This window comes from Diplotaxodon limnothrissa, linkage group LG4 (assembly GCF_057381915.1).
Source record: "Diplotaxodon limnothrissa isolate DT_005_m linkage group LG4, D_limnothrissa_male_GT1.1, whole genome shotgun sequence".
Lineage (NCBI taxonomy): Eukaryota > Metazoa > Chordata > Actinopteri > Cichliformes > Cichlidae > Diplotaxodon > Diplotaxodon limnothrissa.
In genome coordinates this window covers 12,801,640-12,828,604 of record NC_140599.1, presented here as the reverse complement: position 1 = coordinate 12,828,604, position 26,965 = coordinate 12,801,640, and the positions used below count along the sequence as shown (strand labels likewise).

Genomic DNA, 26,965 nt, shown 5'->3' with positions numbered 1-26,965 from the left:
GGTGCAGGTCTTGCTCAGAGTTCTCTTATTGCCCCACATTTCCCGGGGTAGACCCGGATTGATTTAGCTAATTTCAGCGGGCCTCCGATTTCGGAGTCCCCCCGCCCTCCCCTAATTACATCCATCGCAACCCCTGCCGTCAACCAGCGACTCGCACCCACCAAAGGCGCCGAGATTGGGCGAATAGCGAGCAAATACGTCCGCGTTTCTCTACCCGCTCCCCCGCCGACCTCCCCTCCTCACTCCCCGGCGCTGACAGCGGACAAGGCCGAGTTTGCAACAGAGCAGGCCCGGCCGCCAAGGCTCGACCTGTCCCCACCTCCGCATCCCACTACACCTCACCAGCAGTCCAGAACCCGGTTCCCCACCGAGTCGACCCTGGACAAGGTCGAGGGCAACAGAGAAAACAGGGAACACCGCATCACACCTACAACAACAACACCGCCACCTGCCAACATGAACCACCATCACCACACGCAGCAGCAGCAGCAACAGAAAGCCGGCGAGCAGCAGCTCAGTGAACCGGAGGACATGGAGATGGAAGGTAAGTAATGGCCCCGAGTAAAGTGAACGGACTTTTTATTAATCTTTTTTTTTAACCAGGTTTGTGCCATACGTTAACATTTGCACGAGAAATGCACGGAATTTTATCCGCATTAACTGAGCCCAACATCTCGGTAAACACGGAGGCCTGCAGCTAGCAGAGATAGCCGGTTGGTTTTTTTTTTTTGCTGATTGTGCGTCCGATGCAGCATACTTGTATTCAGCTGACCTCATTTTGCGTTACAAGCAAACCGAGTCCTTAACGATCTTCGTTTGCTTGCGATATTCAGCTGTTTGCAGGTTTATCCAGAACCGGTGGCATTTTCCCCGCACATTGTCGCAGATTAGCCGCATAAATCATTCATTCTGATCGGCAACCGTATCTCCAAATAAACAGTTCATCGGCTTGTTGCTTCGAGATTGCCAAATCACCGCCGTCTAGAATCCGCTTGCACTCACAGAATTCCGGGCCCGATGCTTGTTGGTGGCCCAAGTGTTTGTAAACAGTCTGCTTAGTGTTGCAATTAACACGGATCCAACGCTAAGGTAAATTAATCTCTCTGCTCTGACTTGGCTGTGTGGGCTTTTGGGGTGATTTTGACAGCTATCGCTAGCTGCGTTCATCACTTCTCCCGCGAATAAAGTAGTGATATATATGTTTTTATTTTTTACTGATAACGTTAAACTTTAGTCTGTTAGTTGTTGTTCGACAAGTGACGTTGGTTCAGCCTCTAACAGTGAGAGCGTGTGCGTTAGCATCGTGTGATTGCTCGTACATTAAGTGCTGGTTTCTAAATGGCTAAAGAGATCGGTTGACCATTTGGGTAAAAATATGTTAGGTGTGTCTCCAAAGTTTGACATGTTACCATATTGTAACAGAGTATCTGCTTCACTAACATCCACTTTGCGCGTTACGCCTTGTAAAACGCGAAGAACGGTGCTAGCGCGGCTGCTAATATTGAGCTAGTCAATTAGCTCCAAGGCGCACCTCGTTACGTTCTTTCTCTAGCTAGCATGCTAGCTAGCTAGCCAACTAGTGCACGGAGGGGGTGTGTGGCGTTCCAAAATGGTGGCTTGTATTTTGCATCGTTAAGATTTTGCCTTTTGCCCGAGAGCCGGGCCTTGCATTTTTTTTCTCCGAGCTTTTAGCTTGTGTCTAAATTTTATCTCACGGTTATAATTTAGCAGCTGAGGGTAAAACGATTCCTCTAACAGTAAATCTACATCAATAGCTGGTACTTCTTGACTCCAGCTAATGTTGGCTAATAAAGGCCTTGAGGTGAATCTGTGGCTAGTGTTTGCTAAGGTGGCTAACGGGAACGCAGATGCGTCAATCCTGTGTTAGCTAACACACTACATTTTTAGCTATCCCTGCTGAAATTATAACAATGTGGAACACCAAGCGTACATTATCCCGTTTTATGTTAATTTATATCCTGGTATTTAGTGTCGTTACGTGAAACGTGGAGCAACGCTGGCAAGTAACGGTAGTTGCCGCTGCGGTAAGCCAGGCCCGCACAGAGGCAGCGCGGGGATTTGCTGCTTCATTGTATGGAAGACCAAAAGGCATGGAGCTCGCCATTTTTAATGATCTGTTTTTTTTTCTTGTTCTTTTTTTTTCGTTTTTGGGGTTCAGTTTGGAGTCCGAGGCGGTCATTTAAGCAGTCTGCACACACAACACCAGCACTACCAGCATTTTTATTAAGTTTACAATGATGTCAACTTGGGGCTGAGTATGGACCAGTGGGCACTTTCACTGCGTCATTCAGACCTTTTAGTTTTACTATGTTTTCACACGCTTTTGCTTGTTATTTGGGAGCACGTATTATACAAATGACCTTAAGCAGTTACATGCATGCTGTGGAGTAAATAAAGAAATGACCAGGCACAACATTTCCATTGTTTGATGATTCATTGTAACACTAATCACTAGTAGCAGGTGCATTTAGCGGACTTCCCCACCCCCTCTCCTATCATACCTTATCCTTAGGTGCACTGAAGCCTTACAAGGACAGTGAAGACAAGTTGACATAACAAACTGCTCACTTTTTCTGGTGCTTCTGACTTCTCTCAGAAGCAACACACACACACACACTCCCACACTCCATTTCCGATATGGTATGAGGCGCCATGCAGTTGCAGCCCCACCATCACTCATTTGGCAAAGCTAAATCATTTTGCCTCTTTTTGTGTTTTTGTTTTTTTGTGTGTCTCCGCACTCTAATTTAAAAGCAGGGCTGTTGCTGTCACATAGCTGGCCAAGCTTTTATATGGGTCCCTCTAAAAATTAATATTGAACAATCTTAATGCCTTTATATTCAAAAGGTTCTAAGAAATACAAGACTAAGGGGTACAATTGGCACCTTGGTGAGGACTTAGTATTGTTTATGGGCATTTAGGGCCAGTTTGCTCAAAGTACAGGAACACAGCTTAGTGTGGCCTGATGCAGCAAACTGCATTGTAGCCTCCTAGTGCCAAGTCACTGTAACAAGATCAACCATGCAGTTATAACCTTTTTGGTGTGGGTTAACCACACATCTGGAGTGTTTTTTCCATTTGCTCAGCATAAAGTTTGTATATTAGAGGAGAAGATTTGAGTGTGATTATTGACAAACTTTCATTTGCTGCTTTTAGTCCAAAGGATTTCAGCTTCATAAGATTAGAAAAGATTAGCATTTTTTTTCTCTAAAAACTTTTCACTTGAGGGTTACTGCAGCTATAGTGAGACTTAAGCTAAATCACAGGGGTTCATTTTTATTCTCTTTATAGTTTAAGCCAGTCGGGGTAAGCTCTGCAGTCTTGCTCTTTGTGGATTTTTGTCCCATAAGTAAAACACCCAGCTCTTACTGTTGCAGTTTTTGGTGACAGATCCGTTAATAAATACATTTCAGCATAGGTTGACACAGTGGGCGGGACAAAAGGTTGTCATGGAGCTGACTGACGGAGCCCAATAGCATGGTGTAATCTGCTTGGGTAAATGAGGTCAGTCTCCTGGAGGATTCGGTCAGCAGCGTTACCTGTAGACCGACACAGAGGAGTGCCACACGCAAAACTTTGCGCGAGAGACGAGGTGACAAAGCAACCCATTTTGGGACATCACAGGATCCGGGCAGATTTCACTCACTCCTTGAAGTCGATTCAGCGCGCATCTGATTCCCTCATCGGCGTGTTTTGGTAAATTAGACTGTGCGTCGAGCTGCCGAGCTGGGATAATTATTGTCCCCTGTACGCGTGTGTTTTGTCTGAATGATGACTTGCTGCTTAATCCTGCATTGTATCCGTAATTACCCAGCCTACTGTTGGTGTCGCTGGGCCTTTGTTATGCTCATACACACGTATACACACTCACACATTCGCTCTCTGTTGCTCTCACTCTGTCATACACAGACTGAGAAAGGAGGCTTAAAATCCCGTGTCAGCGGGGTTTTCCCATTAAAGTGAAGAAAAAAGTAAAAGAAGGATCCCCCACTATATATATATATATATATATATATATATATTAGGGGTGCAACGATATTCGTATCGATATTGAACCGTTCGATACAGTGCTTTCGGTTCGGTACGCATATGTATCGAACAATACAACATTTGTAATTTATTTTATCAATTTTCCTTCTGACGATGCTGTCTGTGTTGAGCGCTCAGTGAATCTGTGTTCGACTACTCCGCCTAGGCTGCACTGTCGAGCGCAGATCCACTGAGCGCTCAACACAGACAGCATAGTCAGAGGGAAGAGCGCAGGGCAAGCTAGCGAGACAGAAGTTAAGCTCTCCTTGCAACAGGCAAATTGAACCTCCCCACCCTCATTCAGATCTGGCGTTTGGAATTATTTTGGTTTTCATGTGACGTATGACCCTGAAGGTAAGCGAGTCATGGACTAAAGTAAAACAGTATGTTGAATGTGCCATGCAATGCTCAATTACATTGGTGTGAACTAGTGTGTTAGCGCAGTTAGCTCGTTAACGTGTTGGCCGTCTAGCCCCATGCACGGAGTGATCGGCGGTAGCTCGTTAACGGAGATTTGCCGTGTTGTGGCGTTAAGGTCATTTCAACGAGATTAACCTGAAAGCACTAGTGGGAACACAACGAATATGACTGCACATTTACGCCGACATCATCGTAGTGCAAAGACAAAAACAACAAGCATGCTACTAACTTTAGCCGAGTCATTTAGACAGCTGTTAGCACATGAATTCTCCTTATGCTGCTGAGAATATAGCCCAGAAGAAGCGGATAGTATAGCTTTTATTTTGGAAAGAGCCATTTCTCTGTAATAAACTCTCTTTTCCAAAGATGAGTGATTCCTCAATCAGATACAGGGCTTGCAATATCGCTAGCCCGACATCCCGGAGCTAGCGATTTTTTCAGTCGGGCTACCAAAATCTATCTCAAAATGAACATATAAAAGTACTTGCCACGCTTTATTAATCCTAGAGGGATTTTCGATTGCACGTTCCTGACCTTTTGACACCTGCAAGTTGGGAATGCAGTTTTCAGCCACATTTACCCCAAGTAAAGAGGAAAAAAAAGGGGGTGTCTAACATGTTAATCTATCCAGGAACGCCATATCCATGCAGTCTTATTATGTTGCTTATCTCTCCCTGTGTAGCTGGGGATACAGATGATCCTCCAAGAATCCCCGCCAACCCAGTGATCAATGGTAACGTGGCCATGGCAGACGGACACAACAATACAGAGGAGGACATGGAGGATGGTGAGGATTATGTGCAGCTCTGCAAACGCTTTAGTTTCTTTGAAGCTTTTCGAGTAGAAGAAACTGTAGGTCGTCTGGTTGAAATTACACCTGAAGTTAATGTCTTTATATGTAGTAACTCAAATGCTGACAGCTTGTCAGTGGGAAAACATAAAGACTCTTGTCCATGTTATTTATTGGCAGTGTATGAATTAAATTTAAACGGTATTTTCTCTAACTTAATGTAATTGTAAGCTCTCTTACTTCTGCCAGTTTTCAGAAGTTGTTTGAAGTAACTTGTAATTATGTCTTTTACGTTCTTTAGCGTGAGTTAAACATAACTTATGAGGTTAATAAAAATCAAATGGTGCCGCAGCACTGTGCTGCACCACTGTTGCATCATAGTGGGCAGTTTAGGCTAACCCCTGCTCGACTGCAGCAACCGTCTACTGCCAAAACATGTGGGGTGGAACTCTGTCTCGTATTTCTGTTGTCGGATTGCAGGTGTCCAGGAATAATGACAGTTCTGACCCCAATTATTTGGATCACTGGGCAAATAAAGCAGAAGTGCTGTATCGAATTAAAAGTTCTCAGTGAATCAGAGGGAATCTGTTACACACCAAATCTTCTCCTCCCCCCTCTTAACGCGTCACCCTCCCGTCTTCTCACAGACACTAGCTGGCGGTCGGAGGCGACCTTCCGGTTCGTGGTGGAGCGCTTCAGCCGCCTGAGCGAGTCAGTGCTCAGCCCGTCCTGCTTTGTCCGGAACCTTCCCTGGAAGATAATGGTGATGCCGCGCTTCTATCCTGACCGACCACACCAGAAGAGCGTGGGCTTCTTCCTGCAGTGTAATGCAGAGTCAGATTCCACGTACGTAAGAGGGATTTGGGATGTGGGCCTTTTGATATAAGCTGTGATTATCAACTCACTTTATGCTCTCTTGGAAATTCTGCTGCTTTGAAAGTTGCAGTAGGTTTTTCTACTGTAAGTCGGGATCAGTGGTGCTGTGAAGAACTTCCTGCAGATGTTTTATCCACTACACCGCTTCGAGGGATGTAGTTTACCTAGAGCCCCGAATTGAAATGTGCCAAAGCTGCAGTAAAAACTCTCAAGTATCTCATGTGATATATGATGTTCTGAGTGAATGAAGTGAAAGTGAGGTTTTAGTGTGTAGCCAGGAGGCCTGACGCACAGTGGTTGTGGTCGTCTCTGGTACCTGGCAGGACCGCAGCAGCTCGGCGCAGTTATCCCATACTGTGAGACTGCAGTGGAAATGCTTTTTATTGCTGTTTTGTAAAATGCAGCTGCTAATGGGAAAACATATTTGTTAAGACTGCACACAGTCAAGTTTGGAGCTGGTGAAATTAGATTAGAACTGGATTTATGTTTTTAATTTAGTGAAAGGTAAAGAGGCAATCCTGCTGCATCGTTTCTGTGCTTTTCGACGTCCTATTAGACAGTCAAAGCTTCTTCCATAGTTTTTCAGCGGCATCTTTCTCTTTCCCAGTTTGCTTAATAGCTGGGACTAGCAAAGCTCTGGTATTTAATGTTAACTTAACTACACAATTAGACCAATTTTAAATACTCTGCTCTTTTTCTTCACTCGTGTCCTATACAGAAGGATACCTGCCAGAGCAGCAGGCAGCCCGCTGTTTGAAGGTTTACACCTATGACATCTTTGTTGTTTTTTTACTGGTGTTGTCAAAATACTTTAAAACATCAGAGCAAATTATTCCTCAAGAAAAAGACGCAGGTTTTGCTCCATTTCACTGTCTGTGTTATAGCTGCAAAAATCCAAACAACATGGCGCAATGATAACTGCTCCTGTAGGTGCATTGATGTAAAGGGGGGCTTGCTTTGATTACTGGAGCACAGTTGGATTGGGAACCTTCTTTCATCATTGCCACACAGTGGTTGTTGAATTATTGTTATCGAGTCGTCGAGACGATTCATATTCGCTGATCGTGGCAGGCTAAAGCCTTCACCACTTTCCCGTCGCTCCCTGTGTGAAGTAGCAGGAGTTGAAACCTGCACAGCTTTCGTGCTCCGACATTACAGCCCAGCCGTCCTGTGTTGCGGTTGGGTATTGCTGCATTAACGGGGTCACAGCTGCTGGTTTTAACCACTGCTCTGGTGGCAACCCAGCTTTTGTTTTCTGTGCCTCTCTTGAGACAAACAGCTGCCAGTTCCCACAATGAAATGTCATTTTTCACAATCGAATGTCACTTTTTTTTTGCCCTTTTCTTTCTTTTTTTTTTGTGCAACTCAGCTGTGTAACTTCATTTAGAAAATGTGCTGTCAGCCCTATTTCCCTGGTGGGGGTTGTTGGTTTTTAAATACCCTTGTGTGTTTGGGTTTATATTTTCTCTTCTTAATATATCTTTGGTGTGTAAACTGAAAGCTTTGGGAGGGCACAGATGTAAATGTGAGGCTTATAGATTGATTCAGTTTGTAATGCCACTCTGAGAGATGCATAGATGCTGTTGGTGATTTGGGTATATCTTGGTTAATGGTGTGGAAGGATGTAAAATTAGCATCTGATGCTTTATCCTGTTACCGTGCACAACACTGTTTTATGTTTTTCAGTAGCTGAAGTGGAACAGTGTTGGATGGCTTACTTGGCTCATAAGTTTGCACAGGTTGCTGGTCCTGCTCTCCTATGTTTTAACGTCGTAGCCTACGCAGTCTTCTAAATGTGCCGATTTCAGTGCCGCCAAAATGTTCCTGAGGAAATAATACAACTTTTAAACAGTTCTTTAGTATTCAGGTGTCGTGTCTTTGGTGTTTCAGGTCATGGTCTTGCCACGCACAGGCCATGCTAAAGATCATTAACCACAAAGACGACGAGAAGTCATTCAGCCGCAGGATCAGTCACCTGTTCTTCCACAAAGAGAACGATTGGGGTTTCTCCAACTTTATGTCCTGGAGTGTAAGTACACAAACCTGTCAGAAATTAATGTACTGTTACTTTTGTCAAAGAAACAGTGGAATATTTTTGCTGTGAGTGTTGGTGGGGTTCTTTTTTTCTTCTCGCTCAGCAGTTACCACTTTGTTAACCTTTTGTTTGGGCCTGGTTGTATTCTTTCATTACTACAAATTGCTATTCTTAAAAAGATTAACTGTTTTGCAATGATGCATTTCAGGATGTGACCGATCCAGAGAGGGGCTTCATCGACGACGACAAAGTTACATTCGAAGTCTACGTCCAGGCGGATGCCCCACACGGAGTGGCGTATGTTGTGTTCTATTTGAGTAGTTTATTTTTGTCTTTATAAACTATTTCCCATGTGCATTTTCTCTGTTCTGTTCAGGGTTTATGACTTATAACTAACTGAAGTTTTTGGTCTCTGTAACCAGCTGGGATTCAAAGAAACACACAGGCTATGTTGGACTTAAGAACCAAGGAGCGACCTGCTACATGAACAGCCTGCTACAGACACTCTTCTTCACCAACCAGCTACGACGGGTAAGGTTTTGTTTTGTGGCTTCTAATGACTGTGTGTGGCTGTGGCTGTTTTTCTTATCTGTTATAGGGTTCTTAACATAATAGATTTGATTATTTAAAATACCTTTAAACCCCCTGATTCTCAGCACCACTTTCAATACGGTCATAAAGCTTTTAATTTTTCATCCAAGTAAGAATAAGCAGGTTGTAATGTGACATGAGGCACACAAAGCTCTTAATTCTTGATATAGTAGTTCCACCTTTCAGGTGCTTGGTTAAATGAGTGGATCTTGTATATCGGCTTTCTTGTGTTTATTTCCCCCAAATGCGAAATATTTCCAATGGACACGACTGCTGTTTTCTTTAGCCAACAAGCTCAGTTGTTAAGCTCTGCACGTGCCAACTTTCTACTGCCAAGAAAATGCTACTGACCCAGGGCGAATGACCCTGGTGGAAATGAGCATTGAAACAGTTTCAAATATCATCGTCTACATATTGAAAAATATATATATTTTTATGACATGCATATTTATTTATTTGTAACGTTCTACTATAGTTGCTGCTTTTGTTTCATTGCTCCCATGCTGGCTCTTTTAATTCTACGATCAAAGTGCTTTTTGAAATTTTCCAGTAGCATATCTGGAGTTTAAATATAGTAAATGTTTTCACAAAAATAGTCCAGTCAGCCTAAGATGATTAGTTTTATATAAAAGTTGTAATCCTGGAGCATCCTTATCCTTCCCAGGCGGTCTACATGATGCCCACAGAAGGAGATGACTCCTCTAAGAGCGTCCCCCTGGCACTGCAGAGGGTTTTCTACGAGCTGCAACACAGCGACAAACCGGTTGGCACCAAGAAGCTCACGAAGTCCTTTGGGTAAGTTAGGACTTGCTTAGAATATTATATGTGTTGTAAGCAAAACTATTAGATCCTTGCATGCTTGACATGTGGGTCAACCATCAGAATTTCACAATAAGCGTTGTGACGGTTGGTTGTATTCTCTCACTTGGTGTTTGTGTTTTTACGTGCAGGTGGGAAACACTAGATAGCTTCATGCAACATGATGTGCAGGAGCTGTGCAGAGTGGTGAGTTTCCTATACACGTTTAAAAAGGTCCTGTATGCACGGTGAACAACAGCTGACAGTATTTACTGTTTGTGTGTGTCTGTGTGTGTGTGTGTGTGCGCGCGCGCGCACTGCAGCTCCTGGACAACGTAGAGAACAAAATGAAAGGCACTTGTGTTGAGGGAACAATCCCAAAGCTCTTCAGAGGAAAGATGGTGGTATGTCATCTCTCTTTCTCCGTCTCTTCCTCCTCTTAGCTGACTCGCCCTTTTAGTTATGGTCATATTTTGCATATCTTTTGTACAATATTGTTCTTATGAGGGGAAATTTATAGTGTTTATTTTGCTCAGTAATGTCTCTGCAGCACGTCTCGCACAGTAGATTCTGTAAACACAGCGACATGATGTAGGCTAACACAGCACAGGATGTAGCCTGGAACAAGGCCAGTTTAAGAATAGACTGAGGGTAAATCAAGACGTGACCCGATGAGAAATAATGTTTCTGACTCGCCTCTCATATCGTATAGTCTGACTCTGCGTGTGTGTGTGTGTGTGTGTCACTCTGCAGTCATATATCCAGTGTAAGCATGTGGACTACAGGTCTGAGCGGATAGAGGACTACTATGACATCCAGCTTAGCATAAAAGGAAAGAAGAACAGTGAGTAGCATAAATGTGGTGTTTTATTGATCAGTGGCACATTTGTCCTGCATGATCATGATTTTCACACACATATCAAAGCGGCGATTTTCTAAATATAATCTTTGCTTCTTTCCAGTCTTTGAGTCATTCAAAGATTATGTGGCAACCGAGCAGTTAGATGGAGACAACAAATATGACGCAGGAGAACACGGGCTGCAGGTGAAGTATTTCTGCAATTTGTTGGCTCTTGTTGCTTTCATGCTGTTGGTATTGAAGCAAAGTGGACTAAAATTTTAGTTTTTATGTCATTGTGAAAAAATATTTGGTGTTCCAAAAATTAGACGTGTTCAAATGGATCAGTAGGTTTCCGGTTTTTCTTGCCAAGCTACAGAAATATGTAGCTCTAAAAATAAGATCTGGAGCTTGTTTACCTGCCTTGTTTTGATATGGTTTAAATGAGCAGCCTAAAGCTGAAAGGGTTTATAATGGCAGGATTAATGTCAATGGGATGTCCTCACCAGATGACTGACTCATTTTTGTTTTGCGTCGCAGGAAGCAGAAAAGGGAGTGAAGTTCCTCACCTTCCCTCCGATCCTCCATCTGCAGCTGATGAGGTTCATGTACGACCCACAGACCGACCAAAACATCAAGATCAATGACAGGTAAGGAAAAAAAACAAGCTGATGCTTTAAAAATAGTTTTTGAAGTAAGGTTACTTGTGAATTACTGTGCAGAACGCACCCTGATAACTCCCCGTCACACAATGAGACGGTAACTGTGCTGCTCGAATGTAATTTTAGAGAAGGTCTGCTCCATTGTAGCATAGGTTAAAGGAGGAATGTCACTTGAGCTTTACACTCGTGAAAAGCTTGCCCTGACCTCGCTTATTCAGACGGTGAGAAAGGAACCAAGATTGTTTTCTGTGCCATCAATCTGTGTACAGTTAATGGTGTTAAAAATAGAATCCAGCAGAAATAATGTGACACTTGTAGCAAACGCTACCATTTAGAAGTGCTAACTTTCTGCTGTGCCATTTCGATGAGCTCTGACTCATCCTTGTGATGATGCTACAGCCAACTGGCATCCTGAGGGCTTTGTATACGTACATGGAGACACGGGTGTGGGTGTGGAATGACAGTAGTTTTGAATATGCTCAAGTTTACTCTTGATTTCTTCCATTTTTATGCTACTTTTTGGCTGATATTTGACCCTTTTTGTATTAATCTACACATTGTTTTTTCACATTATTTGTTTTTTATTTCTACCTTTCCATTTTTTTAAATACTGCTGCTTACCTCATCCTTTTTTTTTTTTTTTTTTCCTTCTCAATTTCTTTGTCTCTAACGCCTCGCCATCTTTCTGTGCTCATTAGATTTGAGTTTCCAGACCAGTTACCTCTGGACGAGTTCCTCCAGAAGCCAGACTCAAAGGACCCAGCCAACTACATCCTCCACGCTGTGCTAGTCCACAGCGGGGACAACCATGGCGGTCACTACGTCGTCTATCTTAACCCCAAAGGAGACGGCAAAGTGAGTGTCAAGGATCCAATAGTGAGAACAATTTTTTTTCTGCACTTTTCACCAAAAATGCTCAAATTTACAAAAAAACAAAAAGGAGTTTATGTTGTGGAGGAATTCAGAGCTATGTTATCTTACCTCTTGACCTTAAGTGTTTATTAATTACATACAGCTGCATGCATTAAGATCCAAGGGTTGAGAGTCAGAATAAGTGCCTCCCAGGTCTGCAGTGATTATTATACTGAAAATGACAGAACACACAAGCTTCCTGACAGGTGAGACGATATCACCTAATGTAAGAAAAGGGATGTTTCACAATTTAGATGTTTAGTGGAATAAACGCTGTCAGAAAAGATGTGTTAGTGTAAAGAGTCGGATGTAAACACGAGCTCTCAGCTCAGACTCTTAATCTCATACTCATCGAGTAAACCCCTCTGATATACACACATCAGTGTGATGTTACATTAATTCTGCATTTAGGTTTGTGTGACAATGATTGTCTTAAGTGCTCTCTGGTTTTTCTCTTTTTTCCCCTCCACTCCAATCCTTGGTGGTTGCCCCACCCCTATCTCGCCTCTGCTCCTCATCCTCCTCTGGCTTCCTCTGGCTGGGACCCCATCCTGCAATCACCATCTGTCTCCGTCTATCATTCTGTCTCTTTCTGCAGTGGTGCAAGTTTGATGATGACGTAGTGTCACGATGCACCAAGGAGGAGGCCATAGAACACAACTACGGCGGACACGACGATGACCTCTCCGTCCGCCACTGCACCAACGCGTACATGTTGGTCTACATCCGTGAGTCCAAGCTCAGTAAGTAAACATCCGTCCTTCTTCACTCGTCATTTAAAAAACATCGGTATGAGAAACTTTCCCAGCAACACATGAAGGTATCCTCTGAGCTGATGAGTGCAAATAAAATTCCTGTTTCACATGGAGGTGACTGTAGTGAATAATACTGTTGTACTAAATTATCACTTCTGCCGTTTTACCCACACTCAGGCGAGGTGCTCCAGCCGATGACCGACGTGGACATCCCCCAGCAACTGGTGGAGCGTCTGCAGGAGGAGAAGAGGGTGGAGGCACAGAAGAGGAAGGAACGCCAAGAGGCTCACCTCTACATGCAGGTCCAGGTAGGGAATCGGAGGTTATTTAAGCGCTCTGTGGTGCTTTGATACTTTGCGATCAAAATACTTGGGTGGCTGAATAATTTAGTATACAGCACATGAGAAACCTACAGTGTAGGAAGTACAGGAGAAAATTGAAGCTGTGTTTGTGGATTTCAGGTAGAGCCACATTTGTGTCGAAACACCACACCTAGCAGCTTGTGCCGTTTTACGCCATCATACTGTAATCTGGATGGTTTGGTGTTTATTGCTTAAAGTGTGTAAAGGTGCAGGACTTCGTACGGTACTTCTCGGATTATTTATTCATATTAATCAGTATATTTGTTCTGTTGAAGCTCGAACTTGAACCCAATAAAGTCGACCTCCATAAGAGGCCTGACAGAAACAGCTTAGTTCGTGAGAAGCTATGCAAAGTATAACATCGTGCACCTTTAGACGGGGCAGATATGTTTCATAGGTGGATGAATGCTGGATTTCAGTGCGATAAGAATGAACTGTTTTGCCTTTTTGAAAACGAGTAGATGACGTTTAGACATTTATGTTGGATCGGATCGTCGGGCTAACGACGGGCTGGAAAACGGAAGCTGCTTCTTTCTGTCAAGCAAAGTGTTCGAGTGTTTTGTTGGACTCGGTGTAACCTACAAGTGGCACGCACAACTGCAGGTCTTTTCGCTCTGGTTTGGCGGTCTCTGTGTGGTTGAGATGGGGAGAAGAGCAGTCAGTGATAATGAGGAAATGGCTTGTTAAATGATAAAGGTTTACCCTTTTCAGCACTGACTTACTTACTTGTTCGAGTATTAAGGCAGCACAAAGGCTAATTACGCTCATTATTTTCCTCTGAAGAGGTGATAAGCGTAACATTTAAAGGCTGTAATGAGGCTGTGTGAAACTTTGCTTTGCACTTTGCCTGTAAGCCATCAGAACTGACACCTCATTGAAAGTCTTAGCAGTGGAGCACCCCTCTAAACAGAAAGCTCTACATAATTATGATTTCGTGTGTGTGTGTGTGTGTGTGTGTGTGTGTGTGTGTGTGTGTGAGACAAGCAGATTGCTTGGACAAAAGCTTAAAAGACTTTTGATGCTGTTAGCTACTGACTGCTGCAGTGAAATGTCACCACCTGTGTGGATACAAAGAATGAAGCTCTTGCTTTGTCGAGATCTAGAGATAACTTGGGTGTGGGGGAGTGAGTTTTCATTGCATGAAGTCTTTAGTCTCTTATTTTTCACACTTTGGTTCTTGGTCCAGTTATACTAATGCTGTTCATCTTCCTTCTCTGGGCAGATGGTGACCGAGGACCAGTTTTGCGGTCATCAGGGCAACGACATGTACGACGAGGAGAAAGTGAAGTACACGGTCTTCAAGGTCCTGAAGAGCTCCACGCTGCAAGAGTTTGTCCAGAACCTCTCCCAGACCATGGTGAGGCATCTGTGGGACTGTATGCTCTTTGATGGTGATGGATATTTGGATGAAATTTCTAACTTTTTTTTTAAATTAAAGAATAAAATAAACCATTTAAGATTAACTGCGAAGAGTTTTAGTTTGTAGATTTCAAGATGCATGAAATGTTTAGTCAGTAAACTTATCTTTCATCAAAGTAACTTGTGCTCGGTGGAAGTTTAATATTTGTGAAAGAAACCGCATTCACGCACATGCTGTGTCTCAGGTTCACGCTCGGACCCCAGGCTGAAAGAGAGGGCTTGTTAGCTTGTCAACAGTGCGGAGCACACATGTACACTAGGGCTGCCACAAACGATTATTTTGATAGTCGACTAGTCACCGATTATTTATGCGATTAGTCGACTAATCAGATCATCATCCATTGGACGTAAAACGTACAGCTTATTGCACCAGCAGCATCTGCTCTTATATAACTATCATTAGCTTACAGCTTTAAGTGTTTAAGGTGCTAACTAAAAATAAAGACAAGATGATAGTTTATTCAATTTTAATGAAATTTGCAGATTGTTTCGGTAAAGTTTAATAAACTCCTTGCTATCTAAAATATAACAGGACACCGGAGTATATTCTCCAGCATCTCACACTTCTGATAATCAGCTGTCTGCTTGACGTTTATTCAGCTGTGTAAAAACTATAACTTTAATCTCAGCCAAACCGATTTACTCAGGAACAAATAAAATACTAAAAAAAAAAGCCAAACAATAACATTTTTAATTTATCTAAGTGACTCATATATATTTAACCTGAGTCGCGAAAGACGGCGGTGGGTTTGAAAACAATTTGCCGGGAGTCCGGTGTTCTCACGGCGCTAGTGACCTAGCCCCCGGCTAGCTATCGAGCTAGTGGGTAACAGACGTCTCCGAAAACGTCGGAGCGCTTTTGAAAATATGTGGTGTCCTGATAAACTGAGCAGATATTTGAGGTTTACACAGCTACATTCTCGCCTGAAAATATGTTAAACGTTTATTTTGTGACCCAGAAAGAATAATAAGAGTAATATTAAAACTAACTAGCTACCGCCATTGTTGGAAACTAAGCTGGGCCGCGCTATGAATTCTGGGACACAGCTGCTTCTTCTTCTTCGGGGTTTAACGGCAGCTGGCATCCTTGTACATGCTGTGCTGCCATCTTCTGTTTCAGTCCGTTATTACACTCTTAAATCCTACTACTCATTCCTGCGTCCTTTGTGATCTTACAAAGCTTCAAACGACACGTCGACTATTAAATCAGTCGTCGACGATTTTGATAGTCGACGTAATCGTGGCAGCCCTAATGTACACACACTTGCTTAAATTCTGGCTCCCTGCGGTTGATCAGTAAATACCAGTTGGAAATTTTAGTCTTGATGTCTTTTTCTCAACACGTTTCTGCTTTTCCCACATCTTATACGCAAATTGAAACTGTATTGATGTGCCGCAGGGTTTTCCACAGGACCAGATGAGGCTCTGGCCCATGCAGGCCCGTAGCAACGGAACCAAGCGACCTGCCATGCTCGACTACGAGGCCGATTGCAACAAGTCGGTAGGTGTTTGCACCTGTGGCACACATCTTCAAAAATTCCTGTATGCTTTAGCCAGTTTTTTTTGCATTAAAATAATGAAAGAAAGCTGCCAGTGAACCAGAACAACTGTGCTAAGATCAGTTCAAAAATATGCAGGATTTAGAGCACGGGTTCTAGAAGGAACTATCACTCCCTGAATTATTTTTTTTATGAATCATTATCTAAATTGAGTTTAATTTGAATCCCTGGATAACTACTCCATGTATAGAATCACCTGTCAAATCTCTCTTTTTAAAAAAATAAATAAAATAAAAAAATCCTCAGTTTGTTTACAAGTCTTTTTTTTCTTTACAAGTTTTCCGTATAATGCAACAGTTTTATGTCACTTTAATTCCTGGGACCACTCCTGAGTTTATGACTCAGTTAAATGTAACATAAGAAACTTTTTTTAAAGATTGGAACATTTTTGTGTTTCAGATGATCGACTTGAGTGACAATGAGAACCCCTGGACAATATTTTTGGAGACTGTAGATCCAGAGATGGCAGCCAGTGGGGCCACGTTACCCAAGTTTGATAAAGACCGTAAGTTCTCCATCCATCGGCGCTCATCATCAGACTTTGAGTCTTAGCACTTTCTTTTCTCTAAACTTTTAAAATATCATTTTTGTAGAAAACATGTTCTTCAGGTGTCAGTCTTTGATTCCACTTACATAGCTGCCTGTGTTGGTACCGTGTAGATAAGAATAATCGACACAATGCCTTAGAGGTCACAGTCATAAACGTAGAGTACTAGTTACTCAGTAACATAGTTACTGATCGGTTTGAATGTTGATGGGTTTGTTCTGAGTGTTTATGATTATTAACACTGTGTTTAGCTGCTGATTAAAGGCTCTGGCATGCTACTGTTTGTAGTGCGATGTTGTAGCTGCCTGCTGCCACTTGGGGTCAACGTCAGAGACATGCGAGACATGTAGTTTACGTGGTGTTGGTGATCCTTGTGGTTTGTGAAAAACAACTTTCATAGTGGAACTAAGTGAACCCGAAGGCTGCAAACGCTTGGACGTATCTCTTTGTTTCTCAGTTCGCTCAATCTTTCCCTTTGCATAGCTGGAGAACTGCACCAACAGACACAAATGCAGAACCATAAGTGGCGTTTTGTGCTTTGTTTAGTGTTTCAGTTGAACAATATTTATGCAAATTGAAGCTATACTGCTCCTCAACCACTTCTTTGGCAGGCGTGTTGTATAGCTGCTGATTTCACCTTGCCCTGTTTTGTTTTTCTCTTCTAGATGATGTCATGTTGTTCTTGAAGATGTATGACCCCAAAACCAGAAGCTTAAATTATTGTGGACATATCTACACACCTATATCCTGCAAAATAAGTAAGCGTGACTCTGTTATAACCTCAGTACCCTGTCATAAGGTGCAGTGTGTGAATTCTTCGTCTGCAGTGAACGTAAAGATTTTGAGATTTTTCTCTGCTTCTCTTTTTTCCCTCTAACCAGGAGACCTGCTGCCAGTCATGTGTGAGAGAGCAGGATTTCAGCAGGAAACTAGCCTTATCCTCTATGAGGTGATCTATTCTGTGACGCCCAGTCGCTGACACACTCCTGTCTTTTTCTCACTTGCTCCCTCACACTCTCACATTCTCAGGCTCCTCTATCTGGCACAGAAGCTGTGTTAGGCTCTCATGTGCACACTTGCACTCTGTCATATGTAGGCCTTGGTACATACATACATCTGCCACAAAAATAAATACTATCTTGCACTTAGCAGATAAATTGACTGCATAACCCCCGATGCTTGGTGTGTTACAGGAAGTAAAGCCCAATCTAACAGAGCGGATACAGGACTATGATGTCTCTCTGGACAAGGCCCTGGACGAGCTCATGGACGGGGACATCATTGTCTTCCAGAAGTAAGTTGTTTTGGGGGGTTTTGGCACTTGTGCTTTGAGAAATCTGCCAAATTGATATCTTCCCGAGGTCGACACGCTTCAAGTTGCCTTCGTTTAAAATGTCTCTCTTTGATGACGCTCTGGTTGAGAAATTGTTGCAGAACTTGTTAGCTTTACTTGTTATGTCTGTGCCCTCATTTACTTCTTGACCTGCGCTTTCTGTCCTTGACCTCTACCTTCACTTCACTCACACTTCCCTCTGTCACACTGATCTCTGTTTTCCCGTCATTACAACACAACCCGTACCTCAAACTGTCTTTCCAACCTTTCTCCAACACCACAGGGACGACCCAGAGAACGACAGCAGCGAGCTGCCTACGGCCAAGGACTACTTCCGGGATCTCTACCACCGGGTGGACGTCATTTTCTGCGACAAGACCATCCACAACGACCCCGGCTTTGTGGTCACACTGTCGAACCGCATGAACTATTTTCAGGTACGATCGGTTGAGGTTCTTTGGATGAATATTGATTAACTCTTATTATTTTTAAAAAATACTCATGTGAAGCTGCCGAGTCATTATACGAAGACTGATTTTTATTTTTTGCTGCTACTGTTAATCCGGGAGTGGATTTCTGCTGCCCCCCACCCCCTCCACCTGCTAGCATTAAATTTGATTGACAGGTGAAATCTGACAGGCCCGTCATGAACTGTCTGTTTTTGTGTTTGTCAGGTGGCTAAGACTGTAGCGCAGAGGTTGAACACAGATCCCATGCTACTGCAGTTCTTCAAGTCACAGGGGTAGGAGGCTTGTCTCATCCACACACACACACACACACTGCATTCTTCGTAAATGTAGTAACAATAACAGTGCATAATAGTGATTGTCATTCTTTCTTTTTTCTTCTTAAGCCGTTGTTCTCACTGTAAGCCAAAATATGGCCTTTATAGTCAGGAAAAATGCAGTTAAGGGCTTTGAAACAACACTGAACATGAAGTCAACTACAAGGGAGAGCACTTTAGTTCTTGCTTTGCACATAACTGAGTAATTATGCTTTTGCTGTAGCGTAATTATCCCTTTTTTGTGGTTTTGACAAAAAAAAGGTTATACTAAACAAAGGCTTTTCCTGCATAGAGGGACTGTGACAAAATGTTTCTGACCGGTTTCGTTATTTTTGGTGTTTTATTTACTGAAGCGTGTTATGCTGCTTCTTAATCTGATGGTCAGAAAGAATAGGAAACCACATGGATTTGGGCCAAATAACTGACTCATCACCTTCACTGTACATAGATCGATCTCGCCGACGTGCGTAGTCATCTCCCAGAAGGCTCATTTGGAGCCAGGAAAATCTGCTAAAGACGGCCTGTAGTTTAATGAATAATGCAGTGTTGTTTCAAGGCTGTTTTTTCCTAAATAACTCAAAATCCTGTAATTCTGTTTGACATGTAGAAAGGAACGTGTAGACCGCGTTTGAATAGTGTTGTGACTCGTAGCTTTTGTCAGGTTTGCCTTTGATTTGATTACTTGCAGTTGTCAGTAGAAATGTTGCATAACCTGTCCCCCCTCCACCTGTCTTCTGTTGTTTTTCCTCCTACTCTTCCCTCTCCCTCTGTGCTTCTTTTTTTTCGTCTTGCTCTGCTGTTCACCTCCACCTCTGCTTCTTTGCTTCTTTTCCTCCCACTTTTCTTTCTCTTCTCCTTCCACCCTTCTTCCCTCCCCTTTGTTGTCCTCCCCCCCTGCCTGGTGGTGTGGTGGCCAGGTACAGGGACGGTCCAGGGAATCCTCTCAGACACAACTATGAGGGAACGCTGCGGGACCTGCTGCAATTCTTCAAGCCTCGGCAGCCCAAGAAACTCTACTACCAGCAGGTAGGACTGGTTTGTCTACTTTTTCTGTGTCAGGATTTCAAGTTTGTCTTTGTTCTCTCTTTCGAGTAAGATAACTGGTGTTTCCCCTGAAAAGGAGCTCAGTGTTTCATAGTGCCGGTAATAATTCTGGTAATCTTAAATGTCTTTTTGTCTTTCCTCCGTTATAAAATATAAAATGATGTCTGACAGAAAACAAAGTCATTGGGGTAAAAATGTTTTCTGACTACCTGAACTTTTAACACACAAACGGTTGTGAGAAAGTTTTTATTTATTTCAAATTTTTCCTGCAAACCAGGAACGAGTTACATCCTCAGGTGGATGACTTATCTCAGTGTCTTGTTCATGAGCGACAGGGATTTGTATCTTGATCTACGTCCCTACTCTCACCTACGTCACGAGCTTTGGGTAGTGACCAAAAGAATTAGATCATAGATACAAAAGGCAGAATTTGCTTTCTCTGAAGGTTGGCTAATTTCTCCCTGAGAGAAAGGGTGAGGGGTTCAGCTGTTTGAAAGGGACCGGGTATAGAGCCGCTGCTCCTCCATGTTGAAAGGAGCTAGTTGAGGTGGTTCAGGCATCTGACTGTGATGTCTGCTGGTTGAGGTGTTCATGTTACCCTGGCCCCATGGTAGACGCACGACACACGGGGGAGACCACATTTCTCAACTGGCCTGGGAACGCTTTTGAGTTCCCCTGGATGAGCTGGAGGAGGTGGCTGGGGGAGAGGGAGGTCTTGGTTTCTCTGCTTAGGCTGCTGGCCCAGTGACCCGGCCCCAGATTAGCAGAAGAAAATCGAAGGCCACATCCTACGAGTCCACAAAAGGAGTAACTTTGTTTTTATCTCTCTCTTTTTCTCTATTATGTATTCTCAGTTAAAGATGAAGATAACAGACTTTGAGAACAGGAGGAGTTTTAAATCCATATGGCTCAACAGCCAGTTCAGAGAGGAGGTACGACACTCAAAAAACCCCAAAAACCTTTACATAAGGAAAAATGTTTCTGTGATTCAACCATAGACATGAAACTGTTTCTTGTGTTGCAGGAGATTACTCTTTACCCTGACAAGCACGGCTGTGTGCGGGACCTTTTGGAAGAATGTAAAAAGGCTGTGGAGCTGTCTGAAAATGGCTCTGAGAAGCTCAGGTATCCATCTGTGTTTGGCTTGCTTGTCTTCCTCTCAGTGGTTGCAATCAGAACTTTTTGACAGCTGCTCCAGCTGTTCTGCCGTACGGGGAGTTTGCATCTGATGGTAAACTGAGTTAAAATTAAAAAATCGAGCACACTATGGTCCGTTTTAGCTTTTTGAACATTATCTTTGACACTGGGCAAATCACTAGAGATTGAGTGCTTGTTGTTGTGGCCTAGACTGTCTGTAGTGAAGTTTATCACTTTAGTTTTCCACTCATCTTGATCCAGGTAACATTTTGGCTTTTGTTTAACCCCTTTGATTTGTTTTTTTAATCTAATCCTAACCACGTGCGAAATGTGTGCTGCTTCTCCTTTTTTTTAAACACTTTTCACAAAATTATAGTCTGACAATTACAACCCTCACAGCAACCGCGGCCTGCACAGCCCCATTTCATTCTGTAAACCTGCTCTCTGTGACTGCACTGGCACCTTTCCCTTTAGTTTGGTTGAATTTCTTGTTTTCCCTGGTGTGATGTCAGAATCAGATTTTGCTGCATTTGAGAAGCTCCTGCAGAGCGTTAATGCCTCCTCCCTCGTTCTCCCTCTGCAGGCTGTTAGAGATAGTAAGCTATAAAATCATCGGAGTTCACCAGGAGGACGAGCTGCTAGAATGTTTATCTCCTGCTGCCAGCCGCACCTTCAGAATAGAGGTGAGTGTTTATGCGAGGCGTTGCCTGTGCAGCGCGTTTCACTGTGTCGTTTATTTTATGTTAGCCGCTTAACTTCCACTTAACACGCCGTCAGGCCGACACTGTATTTTTGCCCTCACAGCCAGTCAGTTAGCAGTAGAAGTATTACTTCTTCATGCTTGTTAAAGGTTAAATACCAAGCTTCTGGCTCAGTTTTCTCTGTAGCTCTTGCGTCATTACAGCGCGTTAAAAACTTTGACCACCAGGTGTCAGTAAAAACAGTTGGTTTATTTTTACATTTTATAGTCAGTGGTTTGATCTGAGCTTATTTTCTTCCTTCATCTCTCTTGTGCTGCTTGGCTTTTTCAGGAGATTCCTTTGGACCAGGTGGACTTGGATAAGGACACTGAAATGCTAATCCCTGTTGCTCACTTCCATAAGGAGGTCTTTGGCACCTTTGGGATTCCCTTCTTGCTCAAGATCAGACAGGTGTGTTTTTTTTGTTTACTTGTACCACATAATGTGGGGATTATTATTTATTTTATTTCTTCTTGACTCACTGCCATCCTATTCTCCTTTGTGCAGGGTGAGTCGTTTCGGGAGGTGATGAGGAGGATCCAGACCATGCTGGACATCCAGGAGAAAGAGTTTGAGAAGGTAGGTCGTCGTTGGTTTGCTTCTTCTTAAACAGCGTTCTCCTGATGCTGAAATAATTAAAGTGTTAACAAGGGGGGTAGTTAACCACCAGATGTCTGTCTCTGTGTGTTTTCAGTTCAAGTTTGCAATTGTGATGATGGGTCGGCATCAGTACATCAATGAGGATGAGTACGAGGTCAACCTGAAGGACTTTGAACCACAGCCAGGTATTTACTGCCTGCGGCGCTACTGGGAGCGATACCAGTGTAACTGCTGCTGATACTGATACTGCGCCGATTGAACGACACCAGGCTAGAGCCAAACACAAAAATAAAACAAAAGCATGAAACTGTGACAGTGCCTCGTCATGCACCACTTCAATGTCACGGCTGCTCATATTTATACAAGTTTATCCACCTAATAATGAACTTTAAAGACCTTTTATGTACACTCACTGGCTACCTTGTTAGGTACACCTTGTGTTAGTACTGGGTCGGATCTGCTTTTGCCATCAGAGTTGTCGTCATTCTTTATGGCACAGATTCAACAAGGTGCTAGAGATATTCCTCAGATACATTGACATGACAGCTTCACACAGCTGCTGCAGATTTATGGGCTGCACATCCGTGATGTGAATCTCCCGTTCCACCACATCCCAAAGGTGCTCTACTGGACTGAGATCTGGTGACTGTGGGAGTTATTTGAGTAAAGTGAACTCATCGTCACATTCAATAAAGTAGTTCGAGGTGATTTGAGTTTTGTGACATAATTTGCTGTCCTGCTGGAAGTAGCCATTAGAAGACGAGTGCATGGTTATAAACATGGTCGGCAGCAATACTTGGCGAGGCTGTGGTGTTTAAATGATGCTAATTTGGTACTAATATCCCCCACACCACTAAACCCCCACCAACAGCCTGAAGTGTAGATAAAAGGCAGAATGGATCCATGCTTTCATTCTGTTTTTGCCACATTATACCATCTGAATGTCAGAAATCAACTTCAGACAAGACGGTTTGATCTTTTGTGGTCCAAATTTTGCAAACCTTTACAAATTGTAGTCTCAGTTTCCTGTTCTTAGCTGACAGGAGTGCCATCTGGGCTGGTCTTCTGCTGCTGTAGCCCATCTGTTTCAGGCTATGACAATCAGAGATGCTCTTCTGTAACCTTGGATGTAACGAGTGCTTATTTGAGAGAGAACTGCTTCCCTGTTTACTTTTTCGGACCGTCCTCTGTAAACCCCAGCGATGGTTGTGTGGGAAAATCCCACCAAATCAACAGTTTCTGAAGCACTCAGTCTGAAACCAACAACCATGCTACATTTTCTTCCCTGATTTTGAATTTGAACCTCAGCAGGTCACCTTCATCATGTCTGCATGGCAAAATGCACTGAGTTGCTGTCATGTGATTGACTGATTAGATCTGTGTGTGTGTGTGTGCGTGCGTGTGTGCGTGTGTGAGAACAAACAGTTACACAGGTGTACCTAACAAAGCGGCTGGCATGTGTATTTCTAGTATTTACCACACTGCCTTTCTAGTGATTCCTTTACAAGTGTGACACGGCACCTCTGGTGTTTTGTTCACTGCAGCAATGATTGGTTCTTATTTGTAATGTAACTGCATCAAAATGGCCAAAAGCTCCCCTGCAGTCGATAGTTTTGATGTGTGTAGCCCAACCCAGTCACCAGAATCATTAAAACTGGACTTTATTTTCTTCACGTTCCTAATATTGGCCGGTGTGTCAGCGACACCCGAGATTAATGTCGATGTCACGCGGGCTACAGAAATACTCCCACTGCTCCTGTTACTGTTCATGTGATTTCTGTACTGCAGGTGGCGCTGTCACTTCTCCTAATGGCCTCTCTGATGTGTCCTCCTGTGTAGGTAACATGTCCCACCCGCGCCCCTGGCTAGGGTTGGATCATTTCAACAAAGCTCCAAAGAGAGGTCGCTACACCTACCTGGAGAAAGCAATCAAGATCCACAACTAAAGCAGCCCCCACCCCCACCTTCTCCCCTGGTCCTCCTCATCCTCTCCTGCTCCGCCTTCATCCCTACCTACTTTAACAAACCATAACCACAGACTGTAACCAACAACCGTGTGTGTGTGTGTGATTGTGCGTGAGAAAGACTGAGAGAGTGTGTGTGTTCATCACTTCACCCCGCCTGGACACCTCTACAGCTCTACACCGGCACTATGTCTTCAGTGATTGGGATCTTGCTGCAGCTGATGGATTATTCAACCACAAAATAAACCGCACCAACCACTGACTGTTTATTTTGTTGTACATTTTATTTCTTTTCCCTTCCCCCCCCCCCTTTTTTAAAAATCGTCTCCCTCCACGTTTGAGGCTGTTCGGTTATTTTTTCTGGCTTGTCTGCCTGTTGACTGCTTTTTGTTGCCTGTTCAGAAATGGGAGACGTGTAATTGGATTTTATGGTTTAAAAAAAAAAATTAGGAGGAATCACGACACAGTATAGCATATATAATATGTATGCTATATATAAATATTTTCATATATAAATATGAACTTCTAGGCTTAGTTTTCACTTCCACCTCATTTACAGCTTCTTTTTTTTTCCCCCCTTCACAATTTTTGGGGGGTTGTTTTTAAATAAAGTTGTTCAAAGGGGCGTCACACTGCTGTGCGGAGAGGTCAATGAGTGTGCTGTTTGGAGGACTGACTTGCAGAAATGATGGAGACATGCAGTCGTTTTAAAATTATTAATAATTTTTGCAAAAGCAGCTGCGGGCTGGCGTCCACCCTGAAGTTCTCTGGTTTGCTCTTATGATGAGGTTTCCTTATATTTTCTGCTCCCATCCCTACAGAGCAACAAAAATCAGTATTTCCAAGTTTACGCTCAAGTTCTCTTTTCCACTTAGTTTGGTTGGAGGAAAAAATAAATTTTTTTTGTCTCTTTCTGCAAACCTTGTATTATTAAAAACAAAAAAATCTGCAAAACAGAATCTGTTTAAAATAAATGGGGAAAAATACGATTTGTCTGTATTTCCTCTTGAACGTTGGAAATTAACCTTAGAAGTTTCTCAGGTCTGGCAAAAGTAGTTGTTTTTTTTTTCCTGATTGTGAGTTGCTAGGTAACATTCACGCACACACAGACACGCACAGATATGTGTTACCTCCCTGATGACTTCCTTTTTAGTTTTTTGGGGGGTTGCTAAAGGTCCCCCCCCCCCCCCCCCCCCCCCCTCCTCCTCTCAGTCATTCCTCTTGTAAAACACACACACACACATACGCAAGCTGCAACTTCTCTTCTTTCTTGATTGAATCTGTCGCCCCCTGGTGGTTGGGAGCAGTAACTGCGCTGTGCTTGGTAGGGAGCTGCAGACACTTAGAGCCCCACTGGTTTGAGGATTGTTTGGAGACAAAAAACCAGCATTGTAAGAAACACTTTAAGCCCTATGAATTTCTTTTTTCCTTTGTTAATTTCAGGTTTTGTTTTCTTCTTTCTTTTAAAGCACAGATGGAATGCACCCCTAATAGCGCATAGCTGGCTCTGTACAGACAACATTTAAGAATTGTATATTTAAAAATATGAACGTGTAAAATTTAAGAGAAACACACGCCTTTGTTGTTGGGTACAGAAGGAGCCAGGTGTTCATATTTCTTGTGTGTAGGTTTCTTTTTTGTTCGTTTGTTTTGCGTTCCTGATGTACCATTGACAGGTTTTTCCCCCTCTGTTACATTTGGATTGTTTTTCTTTTAAAAACTAACTGCATTGGTTTGTCTTGTTAAGAAGTGCAGTACAGAGATGACCTGCAGAATCACACCTTAATTTGATCTTTTCCACTTTAAAATCCTCAGTGTAGCAGCAGTGTACGACAACTATTCCTGTATATTGCCTTTTTGCTGGAAAATGTATGTTGAATAAAAATTTTCTATAAAAACAAATAGACGCACCGCTGCTGCTTATCCGTGCCAGTGTGCGACCTGCGATTCCCGGTATTTGCCAAAAAATTACTGCAGAAATTTAAGCTGTTATAAATGACTTGTTGACCTCAAATCTGTCAAAAAATAGCTATACCATATATCACGAAGAATATCAAGTAATGTAGAGCCAGAAATGACAAGTGACTTTTACATATCATTTATTTATCTGGGTAAAAAGTGTCATTAACATTTAAAAGTGTTTTTCAAGATCGATCTAGCCAAGAGGGCAGCAGAAATTGTAAAATAAATAAATAAATAACCTCACACTTCTATGAACTTACTTGAAGTGACCAAAAAGAACTGGACTGATAACAATATAAGTACAATCACCCAAAGTCATAAAGATACTTCAAAAATAGGTAATTTCTTTATTTAGGAAAGGAGACTGCAACACAGATTAATACTCACTTATCATTCATGCACACATCACATCCCACAAGAATCATCCCCACCAGACTCACATCACTCATCTGACATTAAACTGCCCACCTTACTGACTGGATGATGTCACAAGATGGTGGGCTGGCTCAAAATAATAGAAGGTTGAATATTAAATGAACAGTATATTAACTGATATAAACTTACAAACACCTGTATCAGAACTCAAATAGAATTATCCGAACTTAGGGGCCTTTTATACAGGTAAGCAGGTGTGTCTTTGGATAATGGCAAGTATTACGTATGACATCAGAATCAGAATCAGAAAGGGTTTTATTGCCAAATGTTGAGCAGGTTTACAACATTAGGAAATTGCTGCGGTGCTTCAGTGCAAACATACTGTCATAAATTGCGCTTAAATAGACATGAA

General features: G+C 42.8%; 1 protein-coding gene across 4 annotated transcripts; it reads left to right on the top strand.

Moving 5' to 3' along the window:
- Positions 1 to 62: 62 nt before the first annotated feature.
- usp7 (ubiquitin specific peptidase 7 (herpes virus-associated)) lies at positions 63 to 25,412 on the top strand. 4 transcript variants are annotated; one of them, XM_085351482.1, is made up of 31 exons: positions 63 to 544; positions 5,153 to 5,257; positions 5,908 to 6,106; positions 8,027 to 8,165; positions 8,380 to 8,468; positions 8,594 to 8,702; positions 9,427 to 9,557; positions 9,713 to 9,767; positions 9,884 to 9,964; positions 10,314 to 10,404; positions 10,523 to 10,605; positions 10,939 to 11,048; positions 11,759 to 11,936; positions 12,571 to 12,715; positions 12,905 to 13,035; positions 14,312 to 14,446; positions 15,908 to 16,009; positions 16,467 to 16,572; positions 17,280 to 17,372; positions 17,496 to 17,563; positions 17,808 to 17,908; positions 18,231 to 18,384; positions 18,622 to 18,689; positions 19,649 to 19,757; positions 20,630 to 20,707; positions 20,800 to 20,900; positions 21,496 to 21,595; positions 21,944 to 22,063; positions 22,160 to 22,231; positions 22,347 to 22,437; positions 24,092 to 25,412. In XM_085351482.1, the coding sequence occupies exons 1-31, from the start codon at positions 457 to 459 to the stop codon at positions 24,196 to 24,198; spliced, it is 3,339 nt and encodes a 1,112-aa protein (XP_085207608.1). In that variant the 5' UTR covers positions 63 to 456; the 3' UTR covers positions 24,199 to 25,412. The 4 variants fall into 4 exon arrangements, with proteins under 4 accessions (XP_085207608.1, XP_085207605.1, XP_085207604.1 ...); XM_085351479.1 differs by having other exon boundaries at positions 383 to 544; positions 11,759 to 11,915; XM_085351478.1 differs by having other exon boundaries at positions 383 to 544; positions 19,655 to 19,757.
- Positions 25,413 to 26,965: the final 1,553 nt, after the last annotated feature.

Bases quoted from the DNA above. Each gene is read 5' to 3' on its own strand.
- usp7 (XM_085351482.1), top strand. From the start codon at position 457: ATGAACCACCATCACCACACGCAGCAGCAGCAGCAACAGAAAGCCGGC. The intron at 545-5,152 runs GTAAGTAATGGC...CTCCCTGTGTAG, and splicing joins GGAGGACATGGAGATGGAAG to CTGGGGATACAGATGATCCT. The intron at 10,405-10,522 runs GTGAGTAGCATA...GCTTCTTTCCAG, and splicing joins CATAAAAGGAAAGAAGAACA to TCTTTGAGTCATTCAAAGAT.